At 42.4% G+C, this 25,775-nt stretch overlaps 1 protein-coding gene across 1 annotated transcript in view; it reads left to right on the plus strand.

The window, feature by feature from the left end:
* The window catches only part of GUCY2F (guanylate cyclase 2F, retinal), a 94,882-nt gene that overhangs the window by 67,888 nt on the left and 1,219 nt on the right, over positions 1-25,775 (plus strand). Inside the window, 13 exon segments of the mRNA XM_041461933.1 lie at positions 3,212-3,308; positions 3,811-3,945; positions 5,209-5,289; positions 6,637-6,813; positions 7,722-7,878; positions 9,269-9,418; positions 11,310-11,458; positions 12,860-13,023; positions 13,314-13,506; positions 13,595-13,769; positions 18,701-18,799; positions 20,094-20,188; positions 21,317-21,408. Coding sequence (XP_041317867.1) covers positions 3,212-3,308; positions 3,811-3,945; positions 5,209-5,289; positions 6,637-6,813; positions 7,722-7,878; positions 9,269-9,418; positions 11,310-11,458; positions 12,860-13,023; positions 13,314-13,506; positions 13,595-13,769; positions 18,701-18,799; positions 20,094-20,188; positions 21,317-21,408 — 1,764 coding nt within the window.

Below are 25,775 nucleotides of genomic sequence, written 5' to 3' on the forward strand. Positions count from 1 at the left end.
ATCATGTTTCCTATGAAACATGTGAGACTGACCCTCTGTATTTTCTCCACATACTAAAAAGAAAGACAATACCTCTGGAGAGAATTTGAAGCATATATTTAGGATACGTCTTTATTATCAAGTTGATTCACTCCCTGTTTTGACCTGGGGTTCAGCTCCCTAGTCATTCCCATTATATATGTGTTGGTCTGGGCATGAGATCTTTTGAGTAAAGGCAGTAGTGTTCCGGGGAAAGAATAATTTCCCATAATTGCATGTCACATCTGTGTCCCAACTCTATATCCAAGGTAGAAATGTGCCAGAATGGATTGGCTGGTCCAGGAGCTATGGATTGCTCTTGGTAAGGTCACTATAGCACCTGGAGTAGTTTGTCTCTAATTATTGATGTCCACATCACCGAACTTAGAGTGAAAATAGACTGAAATTAGAAGGCATATTTACTGAGCAGCAATGACTTCAGCAGAGCAGAGTTCCTAGATTGTTCCCTCCAGCTTTGCCTCTGAAATAATTCTGAGACATGTTTTGTCTCCACTCCTGAATCATCCCTCCAAACCCAGATGTAAGGGCCACCCAGCAAGGAACACCCCAAACAGCTCTCCCGCTTTCACAGCTGCTTCTGATAGAGCTGCAGACACTGATGAGGTTGCCTCCACCCACCCACTCTCTGAAACCCTGCTCTGTTCCCTAGCCACCAGCCTCCACAATTAAGTAAATAAATGACAATCTTTCTGCCTACTCTATTTGTAAGCTCTTCCACAAGCACCAGGCTGTGCTTGGGAAAGCTTGGTCATGAGAAAAGATGTATGGCCATCTGCTAGGGAAGAAAAAGTCCAGCATGACTCAGACAGTGATTTATATTAGGAAGGGGCATGTCTGGAACTAAATTTAAACCACAGCATGGTCTGAGTTGAAATGTGGAAGCTCTGGTCTTAGCTCTGTCAGGGATCTGCTGCATGACCTTAAATGAGTCACTCCACTCTCTCTGCCTAGCTTTCGGCAGAGGGATGCTTTCCTCCCTGCTTAGGGAGAGGATGTGATTTATTGAACAAGGTTTTTCAGATGGACTTGTGAAAGGTACATAAGGGACGATTTTTTTCATGAAGATGAGTTGAGTGGCTTGGGACAGTGTGTTAGAGACATGTCATGCCAAGTAAAGCCTGTGGTTATGTGGCCAAGGCTTCCTCTCAGCTTCAAGAAGCTGCCTGTGCTCTTCTAAAATGTCTATAATGATACATTGAGAGGAAAAGTGAATTGTGGTGATTTGGGGTTGTTTTATGTGGTGGTGTCCTTCTACAGTAACATCCGCAAAAGTAATCCCTATTGTCCACCTCATCAGGGAAACACTTAGGAGAGTGCAGATCAGTCATCTGTGGTAGTGTTAACAAAGTTCCTTAAGCAAAAGAAGTGACACTGAGGGAGCCTTCCCTTCCCTTTTCTGCTCCTGGTTGAGAGGTTTTGTCTGTCTAGTAGATACTGCTGCTTTGTGCTCAGTGTTGTACCCTGAAACAATTATCCCATTGAAACAATGGGATCAAAGTGATGAGGTGTGATGTCACATGTGCTCATCCCTTGCAGCTTTTCCCTCTGTATAAACCTGTGACCATTACAAGGGCACATCTTGCTCTGTGCTTCAAAATGCACCATGCTACAATATAGACACTCAGACAGCAGTTTAGACAGTAACTTGTGTCCAGGCAGTTCTTATAAATTAACTACACTTCATTTTCAGACCCTAAGAAAGGCTGGTGTGCCTAAATGTGGTTTGCTTATGACCAGACCAGCTGGACTAATAAAACTTGTCTTTGTCTCCTAATGGAGAATGATTTGGGATATGGCAAATAAAAGTGAGCAAAACAAAATATGGCTTACATACACATCCAATTAATATTTGCAAGCAAATTAAATCCAGTTGTCTATTTGTGATAAGACCTTTTGAGATGAAAGCTTTTGTTGCTATCCATGTTGAAATGGGTAATTCATTACTTGGGATTTAAGTCCAAGCCAAGGCATTGTGATTTGTCCACTGCTTTCACCAACGTCCATTCCCACTCCCACACTATTTTAGACCTTAAAGATCCTGTAGTTCCAGCCACTCTGCCATGGGCAAGGACACCTTCAGCTACACCAGGCTGCTCAAAGCCCCATTCAACCTGGCTTTGAACACTTCCAGGGGTAGGACTGGAACAGCTTCTCTGGGTAACCTCTGCCAGTGCCTCCGCACCTTCACAGAAAATTGTTGCTTCCAAATATATAATCTAAACCTGCACTCTTTCAGCTGGAAGCCATTCCCCCTTGTCCTGTCACTCCATGTCCCTGTCAAAAGTCCCTCTCCAGCTCTCTTGTAGCCCCTCTCCTTAGGCACTGGAAGGGGCTCTAAGGAATCTCTGAAGCCTTCTTCTGAACAGCCCCAGATCTCTTAGCTGTCTCCATAACAGAGGTTCTCCAGCCCCCTGATCATCTTCATGGCTTTCTCTGCACCTGCTCCAACAGGTCCACAACTTTCGTAAGTCAAGGGCCCCAGAGTTGAATGCAGCACTGCAGGCAGGGTCCAATAGTGCAGGGAAGCCAAGTGTGGGGAATTCAGAGGAGGTATAAACTGGCTACCTACCTGTAGCAGGTTGACTCTGGCTGGGTGCCAGGTGCCCACTCAGTTGCTCTATTACAACCTTTCCCACTGGAACAGGGGAGAGAATAAGATGGAGGATGACCAGCAGGGTGAGAAAAGGCAGTTTATTACAGCAAAAACAAATAAATAAGCAGAGATCTGCACTCACAAGAGCTGAAGAGGAAACAGATCAGTCTCCACTTCCTATAAGCAGCAATGTTTGGACACTTCCTGGGAAGCAGGGCTTCAGCATGCATAACAGCTCTTTCAGAAGGCAAACACTGAAAACTCACAAATGCCCCCCTTCCTCCTCTCTCCCTTAGCTAATATATCTGTGATGTCATGTGGTATGGAATATCCCTTTGGCTAATTTGGGTCAGCTGGGTTGTGTGCTCTCCCAGGAACTTGCCCACTCCATCCCCTTTGGTGAGGAGAAGGAATGTCAGAAGGCCACTGCTGCTCGGCTGTAGCCAAAACACTGGTCTGTTATCAACACCCATTCAGGTACCAACGCAAAGCACAGCACTGTACGGGCTGTGAACGTTACCTCGGTCAGACCCAATACACTACCTAAAACTGATAACCATGGCTCTCCAACTCTTGCAGGCAGAGTATCTTGAACAACCAGCTTTTCAGGGGTCCGAACAAGATCATACTGACCTTGGATGACCTCGTCTTCATCAACCCAGAGCTACACAGAAAGGTGAGTCCTTCTATTCATGAAAGGAATCTGGTGGAACACTCTAGAACAGATATGCTCTCTGATATTTTCCTACTCATGAAGCTCTGGAAGGGTCATTTCACTTCTTCATGTCATTTTCCCCTGCACATTAGAAAATTTCCCATATGCTGAGTGCTTTTGAGTCTCAGATTAGATGTCAGAGCTTTTATGATGGTGTATAATCATAGCCTTTGTTGTGTTTCTTCTAGCTGCTAGGGCTTATTCCTTGTTCTTGAGGTTGGATGGTGTACCACATGGCATTCCCAAAAAGATAAACATCTTACCTTCTAAAATAAAGTGTCTGCATTCAAGTATACTGGGAACCATTCCAGATCCATTCTGGCTCATACCCAGAGCTGGTGATCTGCTGGGGAACACTCCCGTGATTTCCCTACCCAGAAATCCACACTGCAAGGCAGAGCTGGAGTGGAGGTTTACACCCAAAGGTGGTAGCTGCCTAGCACCTGCTTTCCTTGCCTTCCAGAGGCTGACCTTGGACAGTCTGACTGATGCAAACAGCATAGCAGCCAAGAACAGAAGTCTGATATCCGTAACCCGCTCCGCTTCTTTGAAAAGCACAGTTGCCACCCATGAAACCTCCAACGTGGCTTTGTATGAGGTAGGTAGGGACCTCATGCAGCCTTCTCCCACTGCTTCTGTTCACTGGACTGCACCACAGGGAAAAGTATTTGGCTGCAGTACTAGGTCCCAGGATGGAGATAGTTTGAACAAACCCTAAGTATGAAAATAAGTTGCTCCTGAGCATGGACTTCCAGTGTTTAAGGCAAACCTGTCCCAGCCCTCACCCTGACACTTGGAGTCATGCGGGATGGGAATATTCAACATACACATGTAACATTGCCAGTCTGGTCCTGTCAGAGAAGTCACCACCTAAGGTGGTGGCACCATAAAGAACCTTTCTTACAAGACAGTCTTTATTTGGTGACATCTCTAATAAGGAACTTAATTACAAGACAGGATCCAAATACACAAATGGACGCTCAAATTCCCCTTTGTGGCAATAGGACTGTATGGAGTTCAGGCAATGGCCAAGAAAACTCACCCCATCCATCAGGTTTTTCCTGAAAATACAGCTTTTTGAAAAAATGGCATGGTTACTTTTCCTGAAGAGGTGCAAAATAAATTTGATCTGTCCTTAATGCCAGAGAAAAGCTCTGGTCAGAGTTACTTTCCTTTTTAGTCAATTTATTGCTGTTTATCAGATACTAAGAAACTTCCAGGCATGAAGCTGTGATCCAGGTGAAGGTCCTGCTTCATCCCTTTTTTGAGGGTTTGCTGTGGATATTCTTATTTGGGTTCAGTATATAAATAATCTGTTGCTAAGAACATTAAAAATCCCCAGCCATTTTCAAAGTCAAGGATCTGAAATTCAGATTTGGATCCCAATGTTATCTGCTGCTCAGAGGTTTGCTCTGTCAGTCACCCTCCTGTGTTGAGATTGGCGGACTGAAGCTTCTCTCTCAAGGGGAAGGGTTGAGGGAGTTGGGCCTGTTCAGCTTCAAGAAGAGACAAGTGAGAGAGCACCTCACTGATGTCTATAAATATCTGAAGGGAGGGTGTCAGGAGGACAGAGCCAGGTTCTTCTCGGTGGACATGAGGCAAAAGGCAGAAACTGATGCACAGGAAGCTCCACCTGAATAAGAGGAAGACCCTTGCTGTACAGGTGACCAAGCACTGAAACAGATTTTCCAGGGAGGACGTCAAGTCTCCCTCACTGGAGATATTCAAGAGCTGCCTGGACATACTCCTGTGTCATCATGTGCCCTAGGATAACCTTTCTTAAGCAGGGAGGTTGGACTAGATGGTCCATCACTGGTTTCTTCCAACCTTAACCATTCTCTGATTCTGTGATTGTGGACAGGGAGACCAGGTGTGGCTGAAAAAATTTGAGACAGGAGCTGTTCACAATCTGAGGCAAAGCTCCACCAGCATCTTAAGGAAGGTAGGAACAGGGGATGATGACATACGGAGGGAAGGTTTCTCAGGGGGTGGTTTTGGCTTCAGGGTGTGTTTGTTGCCCTTGTCTCATGTCTATCCATTAAATCTTGCATTGTGGTTGACAATGTGTCTTGTCTGGTGAAATGTGGCAGAGTGGACCACACTTCTGTGTCATCATGTGCCCTAAGAACCTTTCTTAAGCAGGGAGGTTGGACTAGATGGTCCATCACTGGTTTCTTCCAACCTTAACCATTCTCTGATTCTGTGATTGTGGACAGGGAGACCAGGTGTGGCTGAAAAAATTTGAGACAGGAGCTGTTCACAATCTGAGGCAAAGCTCCACCAGCATCTTAAGGAAGGTAGGAACAGGGGATGATGACATACGGAGGGAAGGTTTCTCAGGGGGTGGTTTTGGCTTCAGGGTGTGTTTGTTGCCCTTGTCTCATGTCTATCCATTAAATCTTGCATTGTGGTTGACAATGTGTCTTGTCTGGTGAAATGTGGCAGAGTGGACCATGTACAACTGCATCTGACAAATTTACCATAGATCCATATGCCAGTCAGCAGCTTGTAAAACCCCACCCTGGACCTGCCACTTCCAAGCTGGTGCAGTGTTAAACATACAATGAATCCTTCAAGTGACCTTGCCTGCAAAGGCAGAGTGGTTTGGGGAGCTCATCCCTCCACAGTGTGAGGCACTGGTAGATGTTTTCATGTATTATATGTTGACAGTGTGACACAGACACAGTTGTGCATTTCTCTGGACTTTGCTTCATGTTTCCTCCTGAGATGCCTCTCAGATGCTTAATTTTGGTCTTCGGTTTTATTGTTACAAATGACAGGAAAGCATACTTGTTTCCCAAATTCAAGGGCATTAGTTGTTGACAGCTATTGCTAACATAGCAGAGGCATTTTTATGCATGTAAAAGCAACAAATTTACCAGGGCATGTCTTCAAAGACACCATTGATAGATGACTTTGGACTCTCTAGGTATGGTATTTTTTCCAGTTCAGAGCAAGATCCACATGCTGAACTCAATCTACCCCAGCAAAGCCATTCTGGCCTAGTGAAAGATTCAACACAGTTTGTCTAAACAAAACACAAACTTCTGTTTCGTTTGTTTTTGCTATCTTGCTTTCATTGTATAATGGATAGACTAAGGAAAACAAAACTTGAAAAGAGTGTTGAGTAGTCAAAAATTAAGCACCAGAGAGGTTGTTTGCATCCCCATCTTTCTATGGAAGGTTGCTTGGGAGTACAAGTGTGAAAAGGGCAACTAGTGATACCAAGAAGTTACCAAGCAGGTGTCTGGCTGACCTGGTCTCACTGTGATTCACTGTCTTGTTTCAGATGAAGGATCTGCGTCATGAAAATGTGAATCTGTTCCTTGGCTTTTTCTCGGACTGTGGCATCTTTGCCATCGTGACAGAGTACTGCTCACGAGGCAGCCTGGAGGACTTGCTGAGAAACGAGGATATGAAACTGGACTGGATGTTCAAGTCCTCTCTTGTGATGGATCTAATTAAAGTAAACCCATTGCTCCTGCTGAGGCATGATGAGAAGAGAGGACTTTTATGATGACTAAGATATTTGAATCAGAATGTTGTTTTTTTATGATAACACAGGGAAAACAAATCTGGATGTAATTGTATCAGTCTTTATATGAGACTTCTTATCCTTATTTTGTTTCCATCTGAGAGAAGCACGATTTGGGGTAATAGAACTACAACCACACAGCAGGACAAGAGGTTAAAACTACGTATCAGGCTGCAACTGATCACCTCGAACAGAATTTTGTGATTAATTTATTTTTTTGCAAAGGCCCTTTCTTGTTGTAAATCAGAAATGCATCCACCATAGAACCAAACAGTATCCATCCCCTGCCACAGGATAGCTGCGCATATGGTCCCTTTAGCAGCTTTCACTCTTCCAGTCATGTCCCATGTTTTCATGTCTTAATGGTGAACTACTAATCTGGGACAGGTGGATTCCAGAGAGTAGACCACCAGAACCATTCTTGTAGTGTGTGATCCGCCTTCTGAACCTCCTTGGCGGAGATGGGTAGGGGCACCCAGCTCTTCATGGCTTCCTCTGACCTAACTATTTGGTAACACTTGTGTCCACTTCCTTATCCTTGCCTAAAAGCAGAACTTCTGGGTGCAGTGAGATGTAGGGCTACAGAAGGAGGCATCTCACTCTTCCTGGAGTTGTCGGACCTTTACTGCTTTAGGGTCCAGACAAACCTATTTCACGTGCCTAATCCATTTCTAAACTTCTCTCATAGTTTGTTGTTTCAATCATTACTGCATTTGACATAGAGTCAATGCTGCATTTGATGCCATCCGAGGTGACAAATTAGCTTAGTGTCTCTGAGTGCTGATGGATAAGATAAGGATCAATCTTCGATTTCTTTGATTTTTTTCTGTGTTCCATAGGGAATCAGATATTTGCATCACCGAGATTTTGCCCATGGGCGTCTCAAGTCTCGTAACTGCGTTGTGGATGGCCGGTTTGTTCTGAAGATCACTGACTATGGTTACAATGAGATCTTAGAGGCACAGAAATGCCCCTATATTCAGCCATCCCCAGAAGGTAGGTGTGATGAGGAAATTTTTTTTAAATATTTGTCCATTGATTTAAGAGATGTTTGTCCTAATACAATTTCAGGCCAGTGGCCACACAAGGATTTTCATTGCTCAATCTCACTACATCTTGTTTACTCTTGTTTACAATGATACCATGCATTGTGATAAGAAAGGGTAAGCAAAGGTTTTTTCAGGCTGTCTGAAAGTGAAGCAAGTAGCAGAGTGATGTGGTAGAGAAAATACATTTTACTGTAAGCAGTGACAGAACTTCAGCTCATTGCAGTTGGAGAAGGACTGAATTGTCCCTGAAGTCTTATCAGCACTGAATTTCTATAGAAATATAGCCAGTAGAATGGCTTCACATCCTTAGACCCAATCCTATATTTAGAGTTTTATGTTATCCCAAATGAAAAGACAGTTTTTCTTGTTAAAATAAGTCATCTAAACCACAAAATTATGTAGGTCTTTTTGAAATAGGTTCTCTACATGCCAGTCACCAAAGGTTGCCACATGAGATTCTCACCATTTAAGAACAGCTCTCATGGGACCAGGTCTGTAGACTTGGACAAGATTTCTTTCACGTGGCCATTGCTTTGAGGTTCCTCTGGTATCCCAATTTATTCTTGAAACCTGTTTTGCAATAGTATTTCATGGTTGATCCCTCTGTCATGGGATATGATACTTACACGTTTTCAGTATCTTAGGTGGGGCAATTGTCAGACAGAAGACTTTCTTCTCCTCCCTTACAGAAGATAAACACATTTGCAGTGGCAGAAATGTTCCATATCTCCATTACTCAGAATGCACAGTTACCAGGGTAACAAAATCTCAGTTTGAAGATTCATTTCTTCATGAAGCTGGACATATTTTACAACTGTGTCTTTTGTCATTTGAACTACTGGACTATAAAGACTGTGCATCAGATTGTCACAAACTGCTTTTACAGAAACTGTTTTCATCTAAAAAGTACTACAGAAAACACGCTGTTAATTGTTGCTTTGTGAAAGAGCAACTGTAACAAGAAATTCAAGATTTGGTGCCAATATTTTGTCTCAGGAACATTTTCAATCAAAAAAATGGTGTTAAAGCTTCTGGCAGGGGTGAGATGACTTATGTTGAAGTTCATGGCTGGTGTTATTTGATAAAAATTGTTGGTGTGGCAGTTTTTTAAAAAAAAAAACCCATAGAGTAAATTTTGGAAAATTCTTTTTCTTTTTGTCAGCACAGAAGTTTAGTATTTCTAACACACCACTAGAAGTAAAAGACTTGATTCAGTAAATAATGTAGTATTTTCCAACCTTTCATCAAATGACTGAAATAAGGTATTCATTTAAGCACTTACTTTGCAATAGTCTGAGTTAAAGTGTAAGAAATATGATGCTCTGAAATTTTTTTAGAATTGCTCTGGACAGCTCCTGAGTTACTGAGGGACCCAGACATGTGCAGAAAAGGCACAATCAAAGGGGACATTTACAGCTTTGCAATCATCCTACAAGAAGTGATTGCTCGGGGTCCACCTTACTGCACATCGGAACTCTCAGCTGAAGGTAGGCAACTGCTACAGTGTATTTTTAAGGCTTTGTGCAGAGCACTTTATAAAAGGCCTGGCCAAGCCCCCTTAATAAGGCAATAATAAGGCAATAATAATTGCCTTAATAAGGCAATAATATGTTAGTCTCATGACTTTTCTCAGTGGCAGAAGTCTGTTTTCAACACAACATTCATAATAAACATCAAAATGTGTGGTTCTCATCACAGCCTTGGTACATGTCTCATCACTGCTTTCACTGGGATCAGGGTCCTGGGTGCTCCCCAGGGAGCTTCAGGCCTCTGCAGCACCTCCAGTTCCCTGTGCAAACAAGGGACTTTTCATCATTGTATGGGATGAAATCTGAGGGCAGAACTTCCCATAGCTTAGAAACTCCTTTGCTTCCCACTCATTGGTCCTTTTTTGTGCATCATGGAGGCTGAAGTTTTTTGAGCTGCATCTCTTGCCAACATCCTGTTTCAGCCATCTGCCCATCTATTTCTCCTTGATCCTTTCCTTTTTAAAGAGACTCTGTCCTCGACAGAAGTCGAAATGATCAATTTTGTGACATCATTTTGCTTATGTATATCAGAAACAGCAAACAGGTGAAGTCTTTAGGAGCTGCTCATGGTGCAACCATGTTGTGCATCCATGGGAAGAATAAATCCATTGCAGTCAGAGTCAGGGTACAAGCGCTTAAACAGGAAGGGAGTGACAACAATCTAAAATTAGCTGATTTCAGTGACAGCCCATTCTCAACATATTTTAAGCTGGACAATCATCAAGTGGGGTATGACAATTCAATATGTGCCAGTTGAGCTGGAAAATGGGGCCCTGACTTTTCTATGCCTGAAGCTACTGTCACAATGTCATGACAATGATGCTAATGATGTATCCCACTCCATAAATCAGAGCTGGACCTATGATGTAGACTATGATGTAATTCGCAGGTTTCCCCCACTTGTCCTCCCTGCAAAATCTCCAGCAAATGTTGAACACAGTTCAGTCCTCTTTTCTAACCTGATAAAATGATGAATTTCTACTCATTGTGTCTCAATCCTAAGGAGTTTTCACTTGTGAACTTTAAAACAATCTGGGGAAGGCATTTCCCCTTGGTTGCCCCTGGAAATATTGGGGCCAGATGTTTTGATTAGTTCATTTGGAGGAGTCTGGAGAGATGAGCCAAATATCTTTGAAGTAAGCTGTAAATGCTGAAAAGCTTTGGGTACTCAGCAACAGCAGGACTCCTGCCAGAGAAAGAGGTTTTCACTCCCTTTGCCTGCTCTGCCCTGAGCAAAATAAGATGTCAAATACCATAACTTTGGCAGGTGTTAAAAGGCTGACTTCTCAGGGTTTGAAAACCCAAGCCCAGTTCCTTACAAGCCTCATTTCTAGGAAGGGAGCTCTAGACAGGGAGTAATTTCCCAGACACTGTTTTGAACTCAACCTCTCCACCTTAACATACTTTCCACTGTCGCCACTCCCAGCAACCTCCTACGTCCCAGTTAATGATGAAGCACCAGAGGCTGGTATCCTTCCTGTCTGGGCTCAGCCATAAACCTCTGCTGCCTTAGAAGACTGCAGGTCCTAGTGGAGAGAGTCAGAGGCAATTTCATTAAATACAAGCCTGCAGGCTCACACATCCATCTGTCACACATCCTTCCCCCATCCAGCCACTTTATTACTCATAACCTGGATCTCCAGGGACATGAATCTTCTTTAAATCCTTCAAGAGACTCCTGACAGAGAAAAGCAGAAACTTCCAGCTTCATTTGGCACCGACACTGGGTGCTGAGGACTAAGAGTGACAGCTGAAGAAGCAAGCCAGGGACACAAGAAAAGGTCCCTGTCCTTTAACCTATCAAGGCCCTCCATCTTACAGTGTTCTTCCCATTCTTCTCTTGCCACAGAAATTATAAAGAAAGTGAAGAAGCCCCCTCCCCTGTGTCGCCCAAACATAGCTCCTGAGGTAGCCCCCCTGACGTGCATCCAGGTAATGAAGCAATGCTGGGCTGAAGCCCCTGAACGACGTCCAACCTTTGAGGAGGTGTTTCATAAGGTCAGCAAATAAAGAAGCTGGTGTAATCCCATTGTTTGTTCTTGGCAGGGAAGTGTTTTATTGTTTGGGGTTTTTTTTTGCTGTAACTCAGTTATTAAAGAATAGAGAAGTTGCGGAGCCCTGGACTTGTCCTGACTTAGGGGTGATGAAGCAGCCTAGACATGGGCTCGATGTCTTCACTTTTGCAGTGTACCTGCACAGATGGTCTCATGGAGATGAAAGATTTGTAAATTATGCACTTTCAGACCAATTTTTCTTTTAATCTTCTAAAGTGTTTAAATGGTAACTATAAGGAAAATTTGCCAAAGACTATTAAAGACAAAGATACAACATTTGGCATAGGAGGTCACTCAATTCCAGATTGGTGGAAGCTTGGAGAATATCCCAGGGAAATATGACTGTACCTGAGGCCTGTTTAAACAGTTTTCCCACATATCTGTTACATGGTTCCCACATACCTGGCCAATGTCATGGACAGGTACTGGGAAAATAACCCCCCTTTCTGATCAAGCAATGTAGTTCCTGTGTTCTTATAAGGTCATAGAATCATAGACTCATTAAGGTTGGAAAAGACTTTTAAGATAGTCAATTATCAACCCCGTACCACCACCATGTGTGTTGTTAAACCATGTCCTCAAGTGCCACATCCACATGTTTCTTGAGCACTTCCAGGGATGGTAACTCCAACCATTATCCTGAGTAGTCTGTTTCAAACAGGTCTTACAAACCCTTTCTGTGAAAAAAAAATATCAATATCCAATATCAACCTTCCCTGACACAACTTTAGGGCATTTCCTCAAACCAGGTAAACAAATATCCATAATTTTTACCTTTTGGTTCTATGAAGCTGTGAAGAATTTTGAACCTGCTGACTCCACTGTTGAGTCTAAGGTAGCCTCTAAAGCCACAAATTATCTGAAAGTTCCAGCAGCTCAGCTTCAGGTCAGGAGGAGAAAGCACAACTCAATGAAGAACTGGGAATGGAGGTGGCAGTACACAAGAATGTCAGTGTGCAAAGATGGATTTAAGTGCTGTAACATGTAAAAAGGTTGTAAGTGTTTCTAACAGCCTGAACTTCGTGCCTCTGAATGCAAAGTTTTGCAAGTTACCCTAAAGATTGTCCATGGGGTAAAGGGGGTTGCAAACCTGAAGCCTGATAAGACTCCGTAACAATGTACATGTTGACAACTACTGTAAGGTTGTGTTTCATCTAATTCTCACTGATTGATGCAAATTCACCTTCTAATTCACCTTTTCCTTATCTTTGAACTTTTGCCATTGAAAATCCAGTCTATAGCATGACACCTCCAAAGAAATGTTTGCTTTTTGTTCCTTTCCAAACTCTGAGTGCTACAGTGGTGTAAAGAGACAAACAAATAACTCTCCAATTTGATTTTCCAGTTCAAAACCATCAACAAAGGGAAAAAGACCAATATCATTGACTCAATGCTCAGGATGCTTGAGCAGTACTCAAGCAACCTGGAAGATTTAATCAGCGAGCGGACGGAAGAGCTAGAGGTTGAAAAACAGAAGACAGAAAAACTGCTGTCACAAATGCTTCCACCGTAAGTACTGGTACTTTAGGTGGTAGAAAATCCCAGGAAATCAAACAAAAAACATCCCAAAACAAGCCCATATCTAGTCTGGACAACACCCTTCCCCAGAAGAAAGTAACATTGTAGACCTCACCATCAATTTTTACAAGCACCTTCAAATCAAAGTAAGAAACTCTAATCAATGCTGGTTACAGCCATGTAGTGGAAGATCTCAACACAGAAAACCAAGAGTCTGAGCTCTTGAGCACACACTAGAAAAGGGTTTGTTCTCTGCCATCTTTTTTGTGTTGTTATTTCAGTTCAGTGGCAGAAGCCCTCAAGACTGGTGGCACTGTGGAACCGGAGTATTTTGACCAGGTGACCATCTACTTCAATGACATTGTAGGCTTCACATCCATTTCAGCCCTCAGTGAACCCATTGAAGTAGTTGACCTTCTGAATGACCTTTACTCTCTGTTTGATGCTGTTCTTGGAAACCATGATGTTTACAAGGTGAGAAGTAATTTTATTCTGTGTTTTTGTTTCCTTTCCATCTTTTTCAATTTCTCTATTTATTTCTTAATGTGATGGTATTTGCTAGGTGGAGACAATTGGTGATGCCTACATGGTTGCCTCAGGGCTCCCAAAACGGAATGGAAACAAGCACGCAGCTGAAATTGCCAACATGTCCTTGGACATCCTCAGCTCTGTGGGAACATTCAAAATGAGGCACATGCCAGACATTCCCCTCAGGATACGAATCGGGCTGCACACAGGTAGGCAACTGAACATCAGAGAGCTCCTTCTCAACTGCTGCCCTCAGAAAAAACACCCTTACAAGACACTTTAAAATCTTTAAAATCTTCCACATCAACAAGGCAGTTAAAATGAAAAAACAAAACCCAGAGAGGTTGTTTTGTGGAGGAAAGTGTCTTAGTATCATTTTAATAAGAGATTTTGTGTTCTGTCTCAGCCAGGAACTACATCTGGCATGTTAGTCACAAGGGTTTCATCATATGGATAGCTCTTTAATGTGACATAGGACCTTCAGAGGTGGGACAGCAGTGATGTCTTTGCAACTCTGTTCTGAAATGAAAAAGCACAGAAACACTGGCATATAAAGTGAAAGCATAAAAAGATTGGAGATATTTATTACAGGTAGGATATACTGGAAGAAAAAAGTGATACAGCTCTTAAGAAAAGGTCACGTTATAAAGAAGACATCATCTCTGACGTAGAAGTCATAATGTATTCAATCAACAGAAAGGTTGCTTGTTTAAAATGAAAGGAGGAAGTTCCTTTTATATATGTATATATATATATTGCTATTATCATGAATCAGTGTTTGTATAATATATGTGAACCTTCATAATTTTATTCATTTTTTAGACAACCATTAATACATTTTTTCCCAGCTGTTTGTCACCAGATTTCCTGCCTCTTCCTCTAAAGTACCTGGTGGTGCCCACTGTGGGAAGCCAGACAATGACTAAGAATGCCCAGGAGTCTGACCCAATAATATGTGAGGTTTTATCCTTCTGCTTATCTGATAATATCCAGGCTTTTGGAGCTTTAGCATGCAAGCATTTTGCAGATGGCAGTATCCTGGTCCCTGACGTACATGTTGGGAGACAGAAGCAGAGTAAAGAAGGTATCTCAGTCAGAATATCCCAAGAATAGAGCTGTGACTTTAGCAGAGTTAAAATCAATATTATGAATCCTAGACCTTATAAGATGCTCTTTTGGAGTTGTCTCTAAAACACATCTCCCTACACTTTGTTTGAAGTTTGTGATTCTTAGTTGACCCTTCATAGAAGTATAAAGCATTAAGGAATGATTGCAGGAGCACTGTGTGTTTTATACTCTGTCAGAAATTAGATGAAGCTATGGCTGCAGATTGTCTTACCCAGAGCAGGAGTCTCTGGAGCACCAGCAGCATATTTTCAACATGGAAAGAGAGGAATTTGCTGTGCAACATCTGCTGCTGCCTGTTGACAGCAGTTATGCGATGTATCTCCCATGCAGTTGGCCAAAAAATACATCCCTAGGTGATGCCTACAGGGGGTAGTAACATTTTTTTGTTGTTGTTTTTATGAACTCTGGATATCTGGAAAGCAGAATTGCTATGAACTGTTGTATTGGGTGTGAGGGGAAGAGGGCGGAGGACTCTGCAGATCTTGTTTTGCACAGATCTGGCAGCATCATACTGTCATGGGAGCAGCCACAAACACATGTTCCAAAGCAAACCAGCTCTCTGAGCCACGGAGCTGACAGCTGAGTTTGATTAACCCTAGATCCCGTTTCTCCTGAGAAAAGATGGATGAAGAGGGAATGATCAGCATCATGAAAGCCTTGGGGAAGGTCTTGGGGGAGAGGAGAACTTGGCTGACACTTTCACTGTACTGGAAAGGATGGAGAAAGGGTGTGATCCCAGTCACGTCCTTCAGCTGCTCTCTGGAAACTGGTGCCAAGAAGAGCTCATGATGCCCTCTCAGAAAAAGCAATAAATGCATTTTGGACATAGTCTGCCCATGCCTTTTCAACCCCAAGGGAAAGCTGCACCTCTGGCAACTTCTGATGGCTCATGCCCATGGTCAATTTGTGGCAATGCATGGGTAAGGCAAAAAGGACAAGACAACCAGTGCTTGGTCTGCATTTTCTGCCCTGCTTTAAACACGTCCTGGAATCTTGGCTGTTCTCTCTTGAGTTCACTGCAGGTCCAGGATAACTCGGCTGACTCAGCTGTTTCCCCATTATCAATTCCTGGGCTAGAGCAGGACAGTCAGCCAAAGCAGTGGTGAGAAGATAAGCTCTTCCACAGAGGCTGAAGATGGTTTGTGTATCAGTCAGGCTCTCTGGCAGTCAGCCCTGCACTTTGATCTTGGCTCTTAAACTCTGCAGCACTGCTGATGGTCTTTGCAGAGTCTTAGCCAGAGCCTCTTGTTAACTGACCCTTGCAAGCCCTGGCAAAGAGACACTTCAAAGCAAACCTATGAACCCCTGTAATTAAACAACTAGGCCATAATGTCCTCATCACAGGGTGTCTGGTTTCCTCTGAAATGTATAACTGTAGGAGACTTACCATTGGAAGTTTTTCTTAGCCTTCTGCTGAAGCTCTTTGGAAAAGGGGGAACACACACAGGAGATGAAGGCAGTGAGCAAATTAAGTCTTAGATGCTTTCAACACAGGGAATGTGTAATTTTGGGAATGCTTACATGGTAGGGTTGGTTTTGAGCTGAAAACCTTCTGCAATGGGACAGGCTTAAAAGCAGTATTCTAGAAAGATAACACCTCACCCTAAAAATCTTGCCTGTCCTATGTTGTGGGCTTTGTGCAGAAGTGGCTGGGTGATTGCATTGACTGAGTAGGGAACCTGAATTTAGGCACCCACACGGAGGTGTTTCCAGGACTTTTAGGGAGCCTGCACATTTTGAGGACATGTAAATGAACCCTGCAAAGCTGTTCATGTGCAGGAGTGGAAAAGCTCTTATGGCTCAGTTGACCACATTGACTTGGTCTCCACTGACTACAGTAGAAGTTCATCTGCCTTTATTTGTGCTTCTTAAGATGGAGTCACAGAATCATAGCATGCTCTGAGTTGCAAGGGACCCACAAGGATCCTAGAGTCCAACTCCCAAGTGAATGGCCCATACAGGGAACCAGCCCATGACCCTGGTGTTCTTAGCACCATGCTCTAACCAATGGAGTGCAAAGCCTCCTCAGTGAGGGCTGTTTTTTCAACAGGAACCACCTTTTTGTGTCCTTGCATCACCTATTACAGAAGGAGCTTTGGTCCTTAGTGAGATTTGGGACTGCTGCTGTCACATTATCACCACAAAAAGAGAAGCAGTATTTTGTGAGATAGTGTTTTCTCAGAGAAGTGTCTTACTGAAGCATGAATAAGAAGTCTCCAAGAAGACCTTTTCTTCTGTATACATCAACATTAGCATGCATATAATAGAGACCAATTAGGGAATCATAAGGTCCAAGGCTGAGACTATCAACAGTGCCTTTACAGTTGTGTATAGAAGTGCCTATAGATGAAAACCTGAATTAAACTTCCTCTAGTGAGGAAGTTTAACAGTTCCTCTCCTGAAAAGCTTGAAACAAGTTATAGAGTACTGATAAGGACAGGAATTAACTTGTAGGAGATTCTGAGGAACAGTGTTTTGTCTGAGGTACACTGACAGTTGAAAAGAAACCCCCTTAAATCAGGTTTTCATGATATCCAGCAGTCTCTGCCTGCTGTGTTTTATCCAGTTTGATCCATGCTGCTCAAGTCCTTGTAATATTTTTTGTATGAACTATTCTTCCTCTCTCTTTTTAAAAAATCTTTTATCAAGCAGTGATTCATCAGGCAGGAGTCAATATCTGTCTTACCTCTGAGTTTGCATCCTCATGAAGTATTTTAAAATCTGGCAACTTTGGGCAGCAATAACTTTTCAGAGGTCACAGCAAGAGGGGTTCATGTGAAGTTACCTATAGCTTTCAGCAATGGAGTTTTACTATCCTTAAGATAGATCTGAAAACTATATAAAGGATCAATTTTTTTTTTAATAATGCTAAAATCAGCATAAAATAGCAGTGTACAAAACTAAGTAACTGGTCATTTCTAAATTAGGCCACAATTGCTACTATTTATATTATTACTGTTTTAAACCAAACATAACCTTATAACCTTTTTATATTATGAAAATCCTAATCTATAGTGTCATTTCAGGTACTGTTGATCATGTATAATGTTCACATCTCTTGTAATCTTGCATGGGGAAAGATTTCCTAGATATCAGTTGTACTAAATCTTAAGTCAGAAGGATCATGGCATTAAAAAGGCAGGCAAAGCCTGAAAAGGCTTATCTCATAAATGCCTCTGATGGAAAATAGAGTCCTGCCTTTTGTCTGCAGGAAGCTCCACACCTTATCACATTGCTTTTTATTTTCATTTTTGCACTTATTTTGCAGGCCCGATATTCTATTGTAGGCAATGAAATTTAGCATCTCCTCTTTCAGAGTGCAGTCTAAACATTAACTAAGCCAAATGCCCCAGATGAAAATTGTCTGTGCTGTTTGGCTTCCACACATTTTATCTCCCAGTCTGTGCATGATCATGAGGATCCTGCACACATACCTCTCCCTTACAACTTGGCAATGGTTCTTTGGAAGCTACTTGGGAAGTGAATAGATCTTGGATAAAGAATGAGAAAGAGGGGAAAAAAGAGGTCTTGGGTAGACAGGCCAGCTAACCGTGTCTTCTTTTCCAAGGAGGGGACACAGGGTGGTCCAGAGTGCTGCCAGCATCTCTGGAGTCCCAAGGCTGATTTTTAATCCTGTTTCAGTAGGTTACAGGGCATGTCACAGGATCTGAACTTTAGCTTTCTCACATAGAAAAAGACATTTTTTAAAATGAGATTACGATTGTCCTTCAGTTTCCATGAACTCTGAACAAATTTCTCCCAGATGATGGTGAACCGAGGGCCTACCACACACGACCTTTCTCAGACATGAAACACCAGCATGAAATCCAGAGCAATGCTTAACTTTGGACTGCTTGTAGCAAGCACCAAGACCAATGAGATCTTTAGAAAACCTTCTCCTGCATTCCCAATAGGTTTTTTGAGTATCAGAGGAGAAGATGAGATTTGTTTGTCAGTGCAGCCCTAGATTTATGCAGGGCCATCCGGGTAACGCAGCTGACGTGTCTTTCAGGGCCTTGTGTGGCAGGCGTGGTGGGGCTGACCATGCCGCGGTACTGCCTCTTCGGGGACACCGTGAACACGGCGTCAAGAATGGAGTCCACAGGCCTGCGTGAGTATTTGGGACAGTCAAAGAAAGGGGGAAGTCAGAGGACAGAATTCAAAGCAGTCTGAAGGAGAGGGCACCAGTGTTGCCATTGTAGGTCGGCCTTTAGGACCCTGCCTTCCAGCTGCAGTTCTCTGACTCGAATCCCATCAACCAAAACCAACATGAATCTTGCCCTACTTTCCTCCAACATGGTTTGGATCTTACTTTCAGTCAGTGCTAAGAACCCTTACTTCAGAGCTGTTCTTGCACAGTAAAATTATTCACTTGCCCTCATGACCAGTACAAAGCAAGGGCTGAAGCACAGGTGGGCACTGCTTCCATCATACCCATGACCACAGAAAGTCCCACTGAGACTGGAGACAGCAGGAGCACTGCAGGTACAAGAACATTGTTACACATTAATAGAAATGCATATAGATAAATAGGCAATTTGTAGGTTAGTCTCTCAGGAAATGTAGCTCATAGCTGTGTGATCTTCCTCTATATATTCAAACTGATGTTTTTCTTTCTTATTATTATGGAGAAAAAAATTAATCAGCTCATACCTCATCCTTCAAAGGGGAAGGTAATGTGATGGACAAAATTGAAATAAAAGCTCTACCAAAAAAAGCTACTTTGGGGGAAATGTTTTAGAAATATTTCCTGTCTTGTTCAGACAAGCAGAACAATAAAAAATTTCAGTGAGTTCCAGCAGAGGCTGTAAAACAATCTGGGGAAGATGGGAATTCAATAAAGTTCTCCACCTTTGCCCTTTTTGTTCATAAAATAAATGGCAGTTCTGGGTGGAATGAATTACTAAAAATCCAGACATATCTACATGCATAGCCACATTTTCTTTATGTTCCTTTGCAAATTCCATCTCTCTACTCTTCATCCCAGCTTTCAAATTATGTTGGGTGTCTGGAGTAGGACAGTTGGCTATTTTTCTTTTCTTTCTCATTCCCTAGTTATACTGTGGCAACAGATAAAACAGAAATCTAGCTGACAATTTTAGTGGAAAACCACTTAGCATCTTTATGAATAGATGGACTTCTACACTGAGTGTGTTTGGTATCCTTCTCCAGGAAGCCCCCAGTGTAGATCTCCTCTCCCCCTGTGCCCTTTACAGCCCTGCCTGGAAGAATCCATCAGTCAGCATTAAACTCCACACAGAGGAGCCCCACACAGCTACACCAGCCACACACCTGAGTTGGAGCACTCCTGCTTTGGAGCCTTTTTCCTTCTCAGGATGAAGCAGTGGGGAATTCACAGCATGTGTGCAGTACAATGATCCAGCTGCTTTGCTTTCTGTTCCCAGCTTACAGGATTCATGTCAGCCAAAGCACAGTGGATATACTTCGGAATCTGAATGAAGGCTATGAAATCGTACCCAGGGGAAAAACAGAACTGAGGGTAAGAAGGCCAGGGCTGTGTGAAGCACTTCACAGGGGAGTCATCTTGCTTGAGGAATTTTCATATTATTATCTTTTTTTGGCCTTCATACACCAATCTTCAGCGGAATCCTTCCAAAATCGTCCCTTTCATTTGTTTTAATACATTAGGTAGTTATTGAAGGATTGTGGGATCAAGTAATCAGCTGTATGTGCTGGACATAAGTATTTATATAGTAGACTATTTAGTCCAATACATTAGGTAGTTATTGAAGGACTGCGGGATCAAGCAATCAAGTATGTGCTGGACATAAGTATTTATATAGTAGACTATTTAGTCCACCCTTGGCAGAAGCTGCTGCTTTTCAATGTCCAAACAAGGCAGTACTAAATAATAATAAACAGAATTCCTACCCTTACATAGTCAATAGACAGAAGCAGGAGATTTGCTTGCCTTAAATACCAGAATTAAATGTCTGAGTATGGCCTCAGGTCCCCCAACAATCTCGCATGACAAGAGGAATCATTCAAGTTCATATGTCTACAAGTGGAGATCTGGGGTAAATATTTCAGGTCTAGTCAATGGAAAGAAACCTTTACATAGTTAGTGGGGATAAATTGGCCTTTCAGGAAATTATAAGCCTGAAGTACTTTCAGGGTCTAATTTATGTGAAGGTGATTGTTGGTTTTCCTCCCCTTCTTCAGTCAAAGGTGATTGACTCTCAAACAGGTTCTTCAGATGCATCACACCTTACAAGCTAAACCATCCGTGATGGGAGAGGAAGTTATTATTCTGATACTCAGTTCAGAATGATTTGTAAAATCTCTCAATTAATAGTGGTAGTGCTGCCAAATAAGATGATTAGTGATCCTGTAGTTTCCAATTTCTGTTCAGCTGTGTAGTTCCAATGACCCAGATCAATGAGGGTAATTTGTAAATGACAGTTGGAACAAGGATAATGAATATCCTCTTTCAAGAAAGTGAAACTCAGATAATCCCTGAGCTATTCTGAAGGACAGCCCAAGATTTCCAGGCATAGTCTGTCTCTGGACATGTATGAAGCCAGAGAAACCTAGAGAGAAAAATTACATATCAAGCAGAGGGCAGTCAGAAAGCTGCTTTTTATTTGGATTTTTTGTTTTATTTTAGGGTAAAGGAGTAGAAGAAACATATTGGCTGGTTGGGAAAAAAGGCTTCCAGAAGCCCTTACCTAAACCTCCTGAAATAAAGCCAGGGTAAGTGTGACTCTGTCACTGTCCAAGACATTCATTAAAACATCTCTTTTGGAGTTCACAGGCTGAATGTCTGTCTGCCCATGTTATCTGTTTGCACAATCTATATCCTGTTCCTTCGGTGGCTTACATGCTCAGGCATAGTACTGGGACTCAGAAGGGATGCAATTCCTTCACTGGCTTACATGCTCAGGCATAGTACTGGGACTCAGAAGGGATGCAATTCTTTCAGCACCTCTCTTTATTCACAGTTCCCAAGAAGTGATATGGAAACTTCATGCTTCTCGCCTATAATCACTTGGGGCCTGAACACCAAATAAGTCTTCCTTGAATCTCCTTCCTGCTCTTTTTGCATGTAGGAGATACACAGATAGGGACACTTTCAGGCCCCTGGCGTCATCAGTATATGGGAGACACTCAAGATTTTTCTCCCCTTCCATCAAATTCCTGCTGAAAACATCAGCCTCATTCAAAATATAAACACATTTCTTCCCTTTCATTATAATAGAAGAATAAAAAAGCTTTGTGTTACAAATTTATGGCACTGTTATGTAATTGAAGATTTAATGATGCTGCCTTCATTAAGTAATTTTCTAGCTTTGCAATGCCTGGCTTCACAAACAGAGTACTCCCTGTTCAGCTGTCACCTTCTGTATGCCTGCAAAGGGTGCTGTGGTCAGGACATAAAAATCAGGAGTCAGGTTTGACAAGAACAGCATCGTCACCCACATTAAAAGCAGTCAGCCTTGACTCCCTTTATAGACAATAAAGAAGAATTTTTGCTAAGGGTCTGATTCAATTGGCCCTTGCAAGATGCCTATGTTGTTGAGGTCCTAAAGTAACTACTTCAGAGATAGGTGTCTGACAGCAAACAAGGTCTGTTTTAATGTAGCTTTGACTTCTCCTGATCAATATTGTTCTACATATGGCCTCATTCTCTCTTAGTAAATAAAAAGATTTCCCCATTTCCCCACATACTCAGGATCAGAGGATCTTTTGCATCCATGTGTGATCTCTGAAGAGTCCACCCTTAACACTGCAGAGACAGAGGTGATCTACTCTTGTCCCAAGGCCCAAACCCTCCTTTTGCAGTATTTCTGTCCCCGCAGGTCATGCAGCAGTTGAGTGATTTTGACAGTAAACAAAGAGAAAAAGTAAAATTACACAAAACCATATTTGTCCTAGCGAGGGGACAAAATGAAACCTATACCCCATAGGCCAAATGTCAAGTTACAGAAAGAAGTAACTGGATGTTGAAGCAGAGCAAATATTTGGAGAGCTGCCTCACGCATAGGCTGTGCTGTTACCAGATAGATATCAGACATTATGTCCTCCTTTCCAGCCTTATCTTGATGATTCATGTTTTGGCACAAAATCAAGCGGCTGGAAGTTGTTTCTCCCTAGTTGGCCAATATGGTGGTTTCGAATCACTGCCTCGTGTAATTCCATAGGGATTATTGTAGCCTTACTTGTAAGTTTTTGAGCTGAAGAAGGAAATACTGAATAAATTCCTCTTCTACTAATTTTTTCACTCTGTTCTGAGACAACTTACCTTCTCTTGGATATTTCCTTACCATGAGGTCTGTGGGCACTTGTTTTTATCTCTTGCTTTATGTTGTAACCTGGGTAGCCTAAACATCCACAGCTGGGCAGTTGTGGTGGCCATGCTGAGAGGTGTTTCCTACTAAGTGAAGGTTACTACTTCGTGCTTGGTCTTATGTCCATGCTATGGAATTGCAAACCTGTGGGCCATGGATTTAAAGGTCAGATCCTATTGATGGAAATTTTTGAAGTTCCAATTCAGAGGATAATTCCTTCTTTCTTGGTCTGGTCAAATCTCTTATATCTGGTTTTCATGAGAATTTTGGGTTAACTTCGCATGATGTAGAAGAGCACAGGACAGTTCTGTAGCCTCTCCAGACCTTCCCTTGCTTCAAGGCAGATTTCTACACATACACCTGGTACTGCCATGGGAAATAATGGCAGACTGGACATAGAGAAGGTGTTACAAAATTAAGAGGCATCAAAACCAAGCATGCCAAGCAGTCAAGCAGCAGACGACCTGTAGCATGGACATTCTTCTGACATTTCAGTGAAATAGGTTTAAAGGAAGGCTGTGAAATTTCGTTGAAGGTATACCAGGTGGCTATCTGGGGGGCTAAATTATCAGACAAGGAAAAAGCAGAAAGTTGTGAACATAGTATATAAACATGGGATATTTGAAATTGGCATCCTGTGATGCTTTGGGACAGGCAGCATCTTTTTAACGCCAGTGGAGCACTCATTGTGTCCAAAAAAGCAGAAAGGATAAGAGGTTATACAAAACTACCAGACACGAGCCTGACCAAGACTAAATCTCAGATGCATTTTGCAGAGCAATGGAAAAATATCTAAGACTAGGAAAAATTCAATGGCTAATGAAATTCAGAAAGGAAAAAAAAAACCCAACCAACCAACCAACAAAACCAAACCAAACCAAATCAAACCAAACCAAACAAACAAAAAAACCAAACCCAAACCATAACAAAACCTAGAGCCAGGCTGATTTTCATTTGCCATTCCAAGGAGATGAGTGACATTCTTGGTCTTCTGAATTTCCTACTTTTGCCATCCTGGTTCAGAAATTCTTTTCTCTGGTACTGAATACAGTGTTTGAAAGCATCAGAAGTCCTCTATCCCAGCAGGTAGTTTTATTAAGAAACTTTCCCTTTAAATTATTTATGGGAAGTTAACTGGAGGGAAAACATTAATACAATTCAGCAAAGATACATATTGTCAATCCTCTCGAAGGCTTTTAACCATTAAGCAGTGCCTAGGTAAAGAGCATATGAGAGTTTTTGATTTTGACATAAACCCAAATCCCTTACCTAGTATGAATTCATTAAATCTTAATCCAAAAGGGTTGATAGGTCTTCTAGCCCACTACCACTCACCGTGGTAAGTGCAACCTGATGTGTGCCATCATGAACACTGAAGATGCAGCCAGGAATAGGTGAGAGTTTTGGGGCCCTCTCACCCTCACATGCATGAGGATCAGCCCCGGAGGAAGCACTGAGATCCTTGTTTGAAGATAAATGGGTGAGAAGCAGTGAAAGATGCTCAAAGAATCCAACTCCCAACCCCCAAGTGAGAAACACCTTTTATGAGCCAGGAAAAAGACACTCATTAGGACAAAATGGATTTTTCTTCTGCCCAGTAGAAGGTCCTCATTGCTTTGTCTGTGTTGGAGCACCCTGCGAGGATGGAACTGTAGAGAGTCTCTCGTGCTGCTGTTGCTGCTGATGTGTCTTTCTGAGGAGAAAACTGAAAGCATTTCCACTTCGGATCCTATCTGAAGTCTGTCATATGTGCTTTTAAATCAAAACTAAAAGAGCTTGTGGACCAAACAGCAGTGAAAACCTCTTGTTGTCCTGACATAGCTGGAATTATACAACAGCATAAAAATATTTCCTAAAGAAATTTTATATAACATTTAACAAGAGCTATTCAAGGTAATCAAAGCATTCTTTGTCTCACAGTCTTGATCATGCAGTGTCAGGACAGATGTGTTTTGCTTCACACTCAATCCCTTCTTTTCAAACTATTTCTGACCACCTAACACAACAGCAAAATGAAGACAAAGAGGTATTCTGCTCATGGCTGTGGCATAATGACAAAGAGAAATAAGACTTTTTCTCTGAAATCTGATGGAGGATGAGAAAGGGAATGAAAGTTGGTGACTCATCTCCCTTTCAACAAGACTGTTTGACTTGTGATGTGATTGCACCAGCTTTTATATTTAAACAAGCTCTTCCTGAGCAAGCTGAATTTTCTGGGAGAACTAAGTGGAATATTACAGAATTTGTGCTAATAGCAAGAAACCCTAAATGCAGAAAGGAAGCAAAGTCAGAACTTCACAGATTTTCTCCTGCTGGTTTTGCAAACAAGGTGATGGGATGAGAGGACCTCGGAAAAATGACAGCTGTCTCCAAAAAGAGGGGTTTTGCCTGAGGCTGGAATGGATAACGCAGAACCAGACCTCTCCAGTTGCTCAGACATTTGTGAGTTCAGGAGATGTGCAAGTTCTGTTTACACTGGATCTTCTTTTTTGCTGTTGTGCAGTGGTTAGATGTCAAGTCACTGCCAAACAGTTTTTTGATACTTGTGTGAGCAGTGTCTGGAGGTGGACCTCAGGCAGTCTAATACCGTGCTTGATCACCAAATACACTGGTCAGGCCTTCACCTTCTGTGGGTCACAAGCTGCTGCACTGTTGTGCAAACACAGGCAGCAATGTCCTCCACCCCACTGTGCGTGAAGTCCTGCTGGGTGGACTCAGAAACAAAACCCCTGATGCTCACCCATGTGTGGCTGAATTTTGTTACGGCTTCCATAAAGG

The sequence above is a fragment of the Pyrgilauda ruficollis genome, unplaced genomic scaffold, assembly GCF_017590135.1.
Source record: "Pyrgilauda ruficollis isolate IOZ18807 unplaced genomic scaffold, ASM1759013v1 scaffold158, whole genome shotgun sequence".
Taxonomy (NCBI): domain Eukaryota; kingdom Metazoa; phylum Chordata; class Aves; order Passeriformes; family Passeridae; genus Pyrgilauda; species Pyrgilauda ruficollis.